A 13529-nucleotide genomic window follows, 5' to 3' on the forward strand; every position below is an offset into this window, starting at 1 on the left:
TAACCCCCCTCCCACGCCCAGTCTTTCTCCAAACCTATCCAATAAAAATTTTGAGATAGCCATTCTTGTCAACGTGGTTGAAAGGTCTGGAAATTATGTCTATTGAGGATGAACCCCCCCCCCCCACCCCCGCAGCCCACAAGGCGAAGATTGTAGGTTATGCCTTGGGGGTCTAAGGTTTTTATAGAAAGCATTGTCGTACTAACTTCCAAAAGGGCTTATTCGATTGGAAATTGAGAGGACTAGTTCCTCTTTTGATAGTCGAAAGTAATCGGAGGGTGAATGCCCTCCTACCCCACACCCATCTTTTCTCCAAATATTTCCGATCAAAATTTGGATATGACCATTTTGTTCAGCGCAGTTGAAAAGTCTGGAAATTATGTCTTCGAAGATGATAATCCCCCACAGCCCTCGGTACAAGGGTTTTAAGTTATGCCCATGGGGTATATAAGGTTTTTATAGAAAGTGTTGTCGTAGAAACTTCAAAAAGGGTTCATTCGATTGGAAATTGAGAGGACTAGTGCCTTTGTTATCAGTCGAAAGTGATTGGAGGGCAAATGCCTCCCCCACCACAACGACCATCATAAGCTAGAACACATCCAATCAAAATTTTGAAAAAGCTATTTTTTTTCAACGCAGTTGAAAGTTACGGAAATTATATCTTTGAGGATGACGAATCCCCAAACCCCCAACCCTCGGGACAAGGGTTGTAAGTTATGCCCTCGGGGCATATAAGGTTTTTATAGAAAGTGTTGTCGTGGAAACTCCAAAAGGGGCACATTTGATTGGAAATTGAGAGGACTAATGCCTTCGTTATCAGTCTAAAGTGATCGGAGGGGATATGCCTCCCACCACGACCATCATTTCCTAGAACACATCCAATCAAAATTTTGAGATAGCTATTTTCTTCAACGTAGTTGAAAGTTACGGAAATTTTATGTTTGAGGATGACGAATCCCTCCCCCATTCCTCAGGACAATGGTTGTAAGTTATGCACTCGGGGCATATAAGGTTTTTATAGAAAGCGTTGTCGTAGAAACTTCAAGGGGGGCTCATTAGATTGGAAATTGAGAGGACTGGTGCCTTTGTTATCAGTCTAAAGTGATTGGAAGGCAAATGCCTCCCCCCTCTCACCACGCCCATCATTTCCTAGAACACATCCAGTCAAAATTTTGAGATATTTATTTTTTTCAACGTAGTTGAAATTTAGGGAAGTTATATCTTTGGGGATGATGAATCCCCCCATCCCTCAGGGCAAGAGTTGTAAGTTGTGCCTTAGGGTATATAAGAATTTTATAAGAAGTGTGGTCATATAAAGTTCGGAGGGGGCTCATTCGATTGGTAATCACGAGCTCTATTGCCATTTTTAAGATTCAAAGTGATCGGAGGGCAGCTACCTTAACTCCCCCCCCCCCCCACACACACACACACCCACACGCCGTATTGTCCCGAAATGGATCTAATTTTGAGATAGCTATTTTATTGAAAATAGTCTAAACATCATATAACAACGCTTTTGGGGTCGAAACAAACCCACAGAGCCTGAGGGGAAGGGTTGTAAATTACGCCCCGGGGGCACTTACTTTTATGGAAAGGATGGTTGTATAAACTTTAGAGGAAGCTCATTTGGTTGAATATTGGAAGTTCTAGTTTCCTTTTAAGAGTTGAAAGTGATGAAGGGCAGAAACCTCCCCCCCCCCCCCAACTGACCCTCTCCACCGAACGAATCTGATCAAAATTGTGAGATAGCGATTTTACTCTAGTTAGTTCAAAGCAAATATGGCAATGCCTCTAAGGTTGACACAACCCTCCAGTGCCCTGGGGATAAAGTCACGCCCTGGGACATATAAGGTTTTTATTTAATGGTTGATCGTATAAACTTCAGATAATGCTCATTTGATTTGAAAGTGGAAGTTATAGTGCCCTTTTTAAGAGCCAAAAGTCATTTGAGAGAATGACTATGCTGAATATACTGATATTTATTATACTGAGATGTTAATAATATTTGATTTACCAAAGTCATAAAAGTGAAAACATTTAAATTTAATTTTTTTTCAGTAAAGTGCAGATTATGTTCCGGCCTTGGGAAGGCATAGGGGTTTTGAGCCCTACTCACGTTAATTTCTGCTCGTGTTGAGTTAGAATCGGTTATTTATTGTAATTTCTGTTCGTCTTTGGTTTCATTTATTTATCGATGCTGACTTGTGGTAGTTTTAAGCTTGGTATTTGCTTTTATTTTTGCTCAGTTTTGGTTTAATGGAATTCTTTACTTTTCTTTGAAAAACTTATTTTGTGGATTTTTTTTTTAAATTAATGATTAGAAAAAGGAGATATGCTTGATTTGGGATGTATCCGTAAAGGCTAAGTGTATTTCGATTGAACTCTGGAGATGCAATATGGATGCAATATGTGCATCCAGTTTATCAAAAAGTTGAAATTTTTTCAATGCTTATTTTGAAAAGTTTGCAAAATCTCAAGTTGAAACTTTCAGGACATGTTAATGGGGATGTTGAAAAATAGTTGGAGGGCTTCCAGCCCCCTCCCATGTCTCTTTTAGTTGTCCTCCGTCATAAAAAGATTTGATAAAGTTTCAAAATACATATCTTTCAAAATAATCTAAAGCTCAAATAACTATGCCTAAGGGAAAGTGATAACCCCCACAGCTTTGGAGAGGGACGCCAAACACAATAGAACCTAATATGTGCTTGCCATGTGCTTGTGTGTCAGAAGGGCGTATTGTCAGTATCTAAGGAACGACTGAGGGTATTAATTTTTAAATTTCAGGTAATGTTAAGGGGAATGTTGTAGAGCTATCGAAGGACAATCAGCCCCCTTACCAATTTTATATGCCCCCTTCCCTCAATACTGATCAAAATCTTGAAAAATGATTTTGTTCTAAAGGTCTAGTATTTATGCCTCGAGAGATGTAGTGCCCCCCTCAGCCCCCGGGGCAAGGATTGTAAGTTATGCAATTTATCTTTCTTAATGCAGGATTTGTCGTTAGGAAAAGGGGAATGTTTGATTCTGGGTGTGCTCAAAAAGACTAAGGGTATTACAGCGAAACTTCGGAGAATATTAAGGGGCGTGTTAAACTAAATCAAAAGAGGGACAATAGACAAGTTAGTTTATTTGACTGATCCCCTCTGCTGATCAAATGATTTTATCTTCTTTTTATCCATTCCGTACTTTTGGCTTCCTTTTTCGTTTTCTCTATCAGTTGAGTTGTCGTAGTTTGTTTCTTTTCTTCTTCTTTTTCTTAAGCGCTCCTTCTTGTTTTGTCTTGATTTGACATTTTTCTCATTAAATAAAAAAACAGTCTTCATGCTCCTCGGACTGCCGCAACCAGACCAGAATTCTTCTTTATTTATAAGGGGGTAAATCTCGGAATAACATGGATGACGAAACAAAATATCCTTTTATTTGGATCATTCAAGAAAAAGATCAGATATAAATTATATGCTTTACATGCTTTAGTTGTACTGTATTTCTTGGAAGCCTATTAGTTTTATGTGTGATTAAGATTAGATTGCAAGTCTTGACTGCATTAAAGAGCTCTCTCTCTCTCTCTCTCTCTCTCTCTCTCTCTCTCTCTCTCTCTCTCTCTCTCTCTCTCTCTCTCTCTCTCTCTCTCTCTCTCTCTCTCTCTCTCTCTCTCTCTTTTTTCTCTTTTTTCTCTCTCTCCTCTTCTTTACACTTCTCTTTAAGTTGTGCAAGGTTTAATGATTTGTATCGTGTTTAATATTAAACAAAGGATTTCATAATAACAAAATTGTGTTTTTCCATGTGCAGAAACTTGAAAGTCGAGTGTCATCTGATGAAGATCTAAAATTGTCGGATAGTTTTCGTTATTATGTACATGAAACAGCAGCTGCCAAAGATTTGCTTTACAGAAGAATGCGGGCCCTTGCCGACTATGAAGCAGCCAATAAAGCCTTGGATAAATCAAGAATTAAGCATAAAGATATTCAAGCTGTGAGTTTCATTATTTCTTGTTCATCTCTGCCCATGTTTACGTAGCCTGGTCATCTGGCAAGATTTAAAATTACTTTCCTTCGAACTGATCTGGTTTTTTAGATAAAAAATACCAGTATCGTACCTAATGTTCTTGCGCATTTCTTTTCTTTTCTTTTCTTTTTTAATGTTATTGCTTAGTCTAGCTATTGTGAACGTTGGGCGAGATTGGGACGTTCCTATCTTCGTAACGGTTTAGTTTTACAGGCGAAAATTTTCAGCAGTAGATATAATAACCGCATGTACTGTGATTCATGAAGAATATAAAAAGAAATTGCCCAAACGTTGCAAAGTTTTTCTGTGGCTTCAGAGGAAGAAAATGAAGAATGTATACAAAAAGTTTTCGAAAAAATTGCCTTTGTTCTTCATAAATAATCTAAATGATACTTAAGTCATTAGAAGTATTAAGCGGCGCCTTCCCTCCTAAAGAAGCACTTGCATCTCCTAATAACTGTGTCATTAAAATTTCTCACTGAGTGTGATGAATGTCCATGAAAGAAAAATCCTATATCTATCAATTAGTTTCTTATGTTTACTATTGTCGACTTCCAAAGAACACACTGTATATGTGCTAGACCCAATTATGCTCGTAAAAAATTTTCTTTTTTTGAGGGGAGGGGGCTTGTCAAAATTGCAAAGACTAGCCGAATTACTAAATAGCAAAGCATCGTAAAAATCATGTGGTTTCGGTGAGGAGACGCTTGAAAGGTATATTCTGTCTAAAGACCTTGACTATAAGTATTTTCAGTAATTTATTCATAGCAGTTACTTAAAATCAATAGAATTTGATTAAAATAAGAAATGGTTAGATTTTCTTTTCTTTTTGATAAGTTCTTTGGGTACCTTGTCTCTGTTGAAGCGTCACTGGTAATATAATGTTTTTGTCGACGCTGCCGGGTTGAAAAGCAGATAAACGTAAAGAGACAAATTGGGAGTCACTCCACCCAAGATATCCTGCAATAGTGTCCCTAAAGTAATAGTAAATAAGTAAGAAAAACCGCATGAATATTGGAATTGTGTTGCGAGAGCAGCACTTCGGTTTTGTCCCGGTTTTCGATCTCAGCTTATTCCTGGAAACTGGTAAGGGTCCAACCTGTGCGGTTTTTACGGAGTGTGGACCTCAGGCCGGATTGATGAATATGGCATTACATTTTGGAAAGCTCCGAAGAACTCTTGCCTGGGGCCAAAAAGGATGGTTTTTGCTTGTCCACGAGCCAGAGCCTATGGTGTGCGAAGGGAAGTGGAGTTATGTAGCCTATGTCAGAGAGGAGTATCTTACGTTGTGCAGCCAAGCTTTCGTTTCATCAAACCATGTTTCTGCTTTCGATTGGAAAGCTCCTTTCTAGCAGGCAAGCAGGCAGGCACCACTTTCAAATTGAAGACGGACTAAAATCTATAAGTGTTAAATATATGCGGCAGTTACCCGGCCCCACAGCCAATATATCTTCTTTGAGCGATACATAGAAAAATTTACAGAAGCAAAAAAGCGGCATTTTCCTACGGGTCCGAAAGTGCTGCTGTGATTTCGGCTGGGTTTATCATTTGTTTTTTCAGACTTTGGATTGAGGTAGAGAAATTTTATCAGATGTACCTCTTAAACTTTAAAAGTTCTGTCATTGCTAAAGAAGTTGGAGCTTATCCTTTGCTCCTTTCTAAGTGGTGACGTTAAAAAGTTGGCCTACGGCAAAAAAAGGTTTCTTAGTTTCTTTTGAACTAAGACAGATATAATTTTTTTTTGACGGCAATTGATAGCTCTTGATGAGCAGATCAAAGTGTATGTCATCCATTTTTTGGTACAAAAATTCGTTCATGAGATATACTAGTCAAGGGGTTGACTTTCAAGGGGTTGACAACTTCAGTAGTAAGGTGCAGACTGAAACCAAAAATAGGCCGATACCAATTGTGAGACAAGTAGAGGACTTGTAAGCAACAGTCAACTGTTAGACCATAATCATCTTCGGAAACAAGGGGTTTACAACTTTGACTAGTTGGTGTACCTATTATTTGTTTCCGGTGTATTTGATGGTAAGACCAATTTGGTTCCTGTGGTAAGACATAGACATGCAGGGGACTTGTAAGTAATAATCATCTGTTAGGCTACAATTTATTTGAGAATTAACGACGCTTCTTGACTACTAAGGTCCCTGCGTCGGCCCTTCAGTGCATTCCTGCAGCGTGATTCGATTTCTGGGTCCCGTATTACCAATTTAAGGTCAAATCCACTGCGCCACCACAAGACTGTTAGGCTACAATCATCTTCAGTGAAGTGGGTTTGTAACTTTTGCCAGTTGGTGTAGCCTACCAATACTCACTGTAACCTAGAATTTAAGTGTTTACGCAACGGGTACAGACGATAACGTAAAACAATGAAAGCACTGAGGAGTTTGTAACTTTTGTTAGTTGATGTACCCATACTCATTGTAACATAGAATCAAGCGTTTACTCAACGGGTACAAACGATAACGTGAAACAATGAGGCAGTTTCGTAATAATTAAAGAGTTTCATCTATGTTAATTTGATCCTGAAAAGTTACGGATAGCTTTATAATACCAACTAGATTATATAAGATATTGTTCCAAGTCTTGATCCGTCACGATGTCTACGACTGAAAAGGATAAAGTTCAACTAGCTGCAAAGTCAATTTAGTCCCCTCTTTCAGTATTATAGCTCGTGATGAGCTGACCAAAGTATATGTCATCCATTTTTTGGTACACAAATACCTTTAGAGATATACCAGTTTGAGAATTTCAAGGGGTTGACAACTTCAGTAGTAAGGTGCACACTGAAACCAAAAATAGGCCGATACCAATTGTGAGACATGTAGGGGACTTGTAAGAAAAGGTCGGCTGTTAGTTCATAATCATCTTCAGCAATGAGGGGTTTGTAAATTTTGTTATTTGGTGTACCTATTATTTGTTTCCAGTGTATTTGATGGTAAGACTGAGTTGGTTCCAGTGGTAAAACACGTAGGGGACTTGTAAGTAATAATCGTCTGTTAAGCTACAATCATCTTCAGTGAAGAGGGGTTTGTAACTTTTGCTAGTTGGTGTAGCCTACCCATATTCACTGTAACCTACAATTAAGTGTTTACGCAACGGATACAAACGATAACGTAAAATAACGAGGCAGTTTCGTAATAATTAATAGTGTCATCTATGGTATTTTGATCCTGAAAAGTTACGGATAGCTTTATTATACAATCTAGATCATATAAGATACTGTTTCAAGTTTTCATCCGTCACGATGTCTACGATTGATAAGGATAACGTTCAACTGGCTACAAATACAATTTAGTCCCTTGTTTCGGTATTATCGATGGCTCTTGATGAGCTGATAAAAATATGTCATAGTAGTTTCTTCATAATTAATAGTGTCGTTTATGGTATTTTGATCCTGAAAAGTTACAGATAGCTTTATAATACCAACTGGATTTCATAAGATATTGTTCTAAGTTTTCATCCGTCACGATGTCTACGATTGAAAAGGATAAAGTTCAACTGGCTGCAAAGTCAATTTAGTCCCTTCTTTCGATATTCTTTTGTTATTGTTGTTTTTTCAACGCTGAGGAATAGCCTTTGATCATGTGATTACTGATCGCGTTCTTCTTTGAACATAGCGTTTTAAAAGCTTCGATAGCTGACCACTTCAGCGTTTAACCGATAGCAAAGAAACAAAACCAAAGTGCTGCTCTTGCAACACTTTATTCGGCGAAGCCGGACAAAAGTTGCCGCAACACTTCACGTTGCTGAGGCAACGTAGGTCTAATTAGTCTTAAATTCGAACATTGTTAAGAAACTTAGGCAGTGCTTACTGCACAAAGGAAGCTCGTAAACCTTCATCAAATTTGGACCCTCATCATATTTATATTATTTTCTTGTATCTTTTCTTTTGTACGCTAATTCCAAAATTAATTCATGTTTTTAACGTTTATCTCTATTTTTTCATGCAGGCGTTGGATGTAGCTGATGTAAGTATTAAAGACTGCTTTTGTTTTAGTTTAGCATTAAGGCACTCTAAAATAAAACGTAGAAGAATTGTTCACCTTATAGCAAAAGATTCCATTTAATAGTATTGTATAATAATTTCTTTCAGTAAAATTTTCTAATTTACTTAATATTTTAGGCCTTATTAATTCAAAACTGACTCCCAGATTATGGATAAAGTTCAATTCTACTTTTGTTCTTCCCTTAAAGAAACTTATCATAAAAAGTATAAAATTTGACTCGTGTTTAATCTGATGAACTATCGTCTGCGATTCATACGATTACTTTCTAGCGTGTGTGTTTTAGCGATCTACTTCTACAAGATATGATACAAAATGAAATATGAAAAAGAATCAACTTTTGTCGATGTTCCAAAGCTTTAAAGCAAAAAGCTCGCTGTATTTTTATAACTGCGAAAATCCGCGGCGAAAAGAAATTTTTCGCGAAGCTTAAGAAGCTCAAATTTAAGTAATCGACAGTTTGAAAAGTAATAGCATATAAAAACAGTATTATGCTAAACCAATTAACTTAGTTTTTTTAAGGAAGTCTTATCAAATTAAGTATAATTTTTTTTTTTCTACGAACTACAGTTTTGCAACTATTAAACGCTAACGCCCCTCTGGCTGAACCCATGATCGGGGTTTGTTAAATATGTACAAGAAATGTTTTTAACTGACTTCACTAATGTATGGAAGCTATATGCTGATTATTAGTGCTATAAAATGCAACTCATGCCGCTAATAGGTTTCTTTCTATCATCCTCTGTGATTTTGATAGCACCATTTGTTGTTTTGGTTGGTTGGCCACTTTCACCGCAATATTCTCGAGAACCTTCCACTCTGTTCTAATCCTTGTCATAGTCTATGTTTGTTTGTTTGTTTTTTTTTGTTTTTTTTTTTTTGTTTTGTTTTTTTTTTGTTTTTTTTTGCTCAGTAATTTTTACCAGAAAGGGATATTACAAGGTTTTCAAGTGGAAATCCTAGAATATCTATGTGTTTAAGCTTTTAGCTGAAAATGAGGAGGGGCAAATTGAAATGAACCTCACCCCCAAAATTTGTTTTTTTACTATCATCCTATCATTTCTTATACTTCTATAAATTTCCCATTTGTTGCTTTTTTTTATTAATTTAGGCCACTCATTGAAGAAAAATTCACTCTGCCTCCTCCAATATAAATTTGCGTGTATAATATTCCTTTAAGTATGTATGATAAGTGGTTTCATTGAAAAGTTTCTTTCCTGTGGTTCAGGTTTCTAAGGTAAAAGGTATGCTCTCTAGATAAAAATAAAGAAAAGGTCGGGAAAAGATGAAAATCAAAGAGTGAATTTTTAGCTAGTGAAAAATGAAAGCACTGAAGATTAATTTCAAAACTGAACCGAATTATTTAGCACTGAAAATAGCTTGGCGTTTTTCAGTGGAAACATTTGCTATTGCTTTCTCCGTTTTGTTTCACCGGCTGAAAATTTGTATCGGTGATTTTTGTTTCGCTCTTATTTTTTGTTATCTATTATGCCTACCCATTGGGGTCTTAGAAGATAAAAACGAAAAAAAGGCAACAGATCAGTGTCTCCCTTGTTAAAGATTCCTTGTTGTTCAAGAGGGTATAATTTTTTGTATGAGGTTTTCAACCATGATTATTCCGATGGTGCAGGTTTCATTTTGATTTCCACAGTATTTTCGACGCGTTTCAGGCTCTTTTTTGAAACTCTTATAAACGTGTTTTCTTAATAAGTTTTTACCATTAAGATTAGCCGAAAATAACAGTTCATTCTTGAATCAATTTCAAATTCTTCCTCAACTTACAGTTTTCTTTCTTTCTTTTTTTTAACATCATATTAATATTTTGTGCAGATTTTTGGTCGATTTAAAGCTGGAATTTAGGAAGGGTAATTGATTCCTGCAAAGTTATGACGTTAATAAGGATGAGAATTTAAGAGGGATGTTCCAAGAACGGTTTGGATACGAAATTGGAGAGCTGAGAATTCAACAAAGGAGAAGGAGAAGATGGGTGGCATATCTATAGGAAAATAGTTTGTGAACGAGTAGATGATGTTTTAGGAAATAAAGGATTGAAAACAGTTAGGAATATTTGCAGTAGTGCCTGATAATAAGTGCCTGAGTTCGTTAAAATAGGGAAGACATAAGCTTGCAAGGTTTCTTAGTGATAGATCCTGTGTGAACAAGTGAAAAGTAAGGGAAGTAGAGAAGGTGTTAACGTTTGAACTAAGGAGATGTTAGATGGAGACAATGGACAACACTAGAGTACACACTATTAAGTAGATGGCTTAATAGAGAGATATGGTATTAGTATCTATAGAAACGGGGGGGGGGGGTCAGATGAGCTCTTGACAAACATAAATATAAAGTCTCAATTATGATGAGGCTAGTATTAGGGAGAGACGGGCTGAAGAGTCTTGGGGTATTTTAAACCGTAATAAGGTTGTAGGCAGTGTATACTACTGCTAACAACTAACGGCAGCACCAAGCCGCCTGAGGCCAACTAACCGTACATGTTTTTCATTCATCTTAATCTCTTCAAAACTTCCCTCTTTACCTCCTCCTAAGAAATTCCAATTTCCTTTAAAGTTTTCCTCGCAACCTCTTCCCACCCTACTGCTTTTCGTTTGGTCCTACATAGATGGCTGAAAACAACAATTGTTGGAAATCTTTTATTCTTCATTCGTGGAGCGTGTCCCAGCCAATTCAACGTTTCTCACATCATGACTGTAGAAATTGGGACAGAACCACATTTGTCATGTAGTTTATTGTCTGATAGACGGTCAGTCAAACGGGTGCCCAAAACTGTTCATATACATTCCTCTGGAAAGCATCTGGATAAACGTCAGCTTTATTTTGGTATGAAGCTAATGGCTTTGTATGATGGTACTTGTTAGACCAAGATATGTTGCAGTCAAGATTTTAAGTGAAGAGTGGAGTGCTTGTAGGAAAGTAAGAGTATGCATTGACGAAATTTTAACGCTTATATTGATAGCTGAGAAGCATTTGAATTATGAAGCCTTTCACCCTGACTTTTTCTTAGATGGTTAACAGGTTTATGATTCAGGATATAAAAGCCCTAAAGAAGGTTCCATCCTTATGTGATATACAGTATAGCTGTGTTACTGTCTCTGAAAGTGATATTGGTGCAGTTAAGGTCGGAATCGAAATTAGTTGTTGGTTTGGTGTGGAATTAGTAGTTAAGCAGGGTTATTTTCGTACCCTTTTACATGGAGTCCCCCTGTAGAAAGGCTGGGTGACAAGCTTGCTACTTGTCCCTGTAAAAAAAAAAAAAAAAAAAAAAAAAAAACACAGCAACTGAAACGTCGAATCGACGCCCTATGCACCAGCAATGGCTCAGGAGGATCTTTATCCTTATCCTTACATGGAGTATTTATATAAACTGTATCCCAAGGGACACAGCTAAAGCTAAGAGAGAATATAGTACGTAGTGGGACGGTAAAATTTTACTAAAATTAGATTTTGAAGATGATTTGGTTGTCCTGGATAAATGTTTTTGTGAAATCGTTGAATTTTTGATGTTATTGAGAGTTAGAATGCCAGAGTAAGTTCGAAAAAGGATGTGGATGAGGGAATGATATTAAGCATTGAGAAGGTTTACTTTCTGGATAGCTTCACCAACTATAGCTATTAGAAAGGAAGGTGATTGCATTGAGCATTTACAATGAAGGGTGCAGGGTGTTTGAGCCATTGAAAAAGGTTTTGAAAATAGGAAAATTAGTCTTTTGTAATGATACTATGAGCCTCAGTAATAGCAGGTATGACTTGGAAACATGGATTGTGGGGAAATTTGAGGAAATGAGAAACTCTAGAGGAATTGTTTAAGGATAGTTTTAGTAATATTAGTAAGTTAGGTTACTTTACGGATGAAAGATGATAAGTTACCAAAAAATTGTCCTTATCGGCAATCCATTTGAGATAACTGGAAAGCAGGACATGCTTAAACAGACCGGAGAAATGTCATAAGAAAATACTTCAGGATGTGGTACTACTTGGGGGGGGGGGGTAAAGAGTAAGGCTCTGAAAAGAGTGTGGTGGAAAAAGAACGTGTGCAGTTTTTATGACCTCAAATGGTTTGGCTTTAGGATAAGTTATCAGTAATGTTAGTAGTAGTTTTCGCTTTTAAAATTGATGTTTTCTTTAGAAATAGTCCTACTATGCTTCATTCTTAACTTAATATGTGTGTCTAGAGCCGTGATTCCCACCCTAGTTACATGGTCCACAGGTGGAGCATGGCAATATTTCGATGGGTCATGGGTAGGACGTTCACCCTTCGGCTCGCTATGCTTTAGGGGCTTAATTTAAAAAAAAAATCATTTGAATGACATCATACATTGTATAAAAGGTATTGTATTCAGACAGTATTTTAATTTGTAGCCTAGACACAACAGGTGGGTCATGGCCCAAAATTGGTTGAAAATTACTGGTCTAGGGTTTTCTGCCAGGCTGCCTTGTTGTAATTTTGATTTTCTTACTTATCGATATTACAGGACTTGGAGTGATTCTGATTTTGCTTCCTCTTTTAGGCCGAATACGCCCAGCAAAAAGCTTGTGAAAATTTTCAAGTTATATCAGACAAAGCAAGGGATGGTAAGTAAATCTAGCTTTCGATTCATTCCATTATTCGAATTAACTTGCTTTCGAGTGCATTGCTTTGTCTATTGGTTATGGACTTGTTTATGTCTCTCTTTTTTTTTTTTTTTTTTTTTTTTTTTTTTTTTTTTTTTTTTTTTTTTTTTTCGATGTTACTAACCCTAGAGTCACTCTTGTTGATAGAGGAGCATCGCCAAGTGTGGAAACCATGTCGGGACAAAGATGAGGCCAGAATTGCCCAAAGACATGATTCAACTGGAGGTACTAGGGACTATTCGGTTCTAAGCCGGCTTAAGCACATCGTGTAGACTTGAGAAGATATGTCAGTCCCCATCCTGCACTGGTTCTGGGACCATTGCTTTTCCTGAGGCCATAATGATTTCAATTATTTAAAGAATATGAAAATTGCAAGTTGGAATTTTCAACGTTAAAAAACTACCATCCTATTGACATTTTGACTGACGAATTCAGACTTTTTGAACTGTACTTCTTGGGAGATTCAGAAACTCATTTCCCAGGGGTAGGAAACATGAAATTAGGTGATATTGAATTTATTTACTGAGGCAGGAAGGATAGGGTGCATAGGCGGTAGTAGAACTCAAGATGAATAAGGAAGCTGTCAAGTCTTGGTTAGGTTGGGAAGGTATTAATAATAGAATGTTAGTCCCTCATTTAATTACTAAAAATCAGTCATAGTTAATCAGTCAAGATATCAGTCATAGTTGTATAAATAAGCCCCTCTAGAACAGACTAATGGAGATATGGATGGATCTATTTTAATCCATCCATCTAATGGATCTATTTTAAATAGTAGATACTCAGATAAATTTAGATACAGCTGCAGGTTCTAATAGACTGGGTTCCAGGTAGAAAAATTATATTTTTAATAGGGGAATCTAATGCCTAGGTCGGTAGAAATAGGGA

General features: G+C 36.9%; 1 protein-coding gene across 7 annotated transcripts in view; it reads left to right on the top strand.

The window, feature by feature from the left end:
• The window catches only part of LOC136030165 (sorting nexin-6-like), a 106127-nt gene that overhangs the window by 76802 nt on the left and 15796 nt on the right, over window positions 1-13529 (top strand). For 5 of the 7 annotated variants that reach the window (XM_065708899.1, XM_065708902.1, XM_065708898.1 and 2 more), the window contains 3 exons: window positions 3790-3972; window positions 7962-7979; window positions 12539-12602. In XM_065708899.1, the coding sequence (XP_065564971.1) occupies window positions 3790-3972; window positions 7962-7979; window positions 12539-12602 (265 nt within the window). The remainder of the gene's footprint in view (window positions 1-3789; window positions 3973-7961; window positions 7980-12538; window positions 12603-13529) is intronic. The other 2 variants (XM_065708901.1, XM_065708900.1) reach the window with 1 other exon arrangement.

This window comes from Artemia franciscana, chromosome 8 (assembly GCF_032884065.1).
Source record: "Artemia franciscana chromosome 8, ASM3288406v1, whole genome shotgun sequence".
Taxonomy (NCBI): domain Eukaryota; kingdom Metazoa; phylum Arthropoda; class Branchiopoda; order Anostraca; family Artemiidae; genus Artemia; species Artemia franciscana.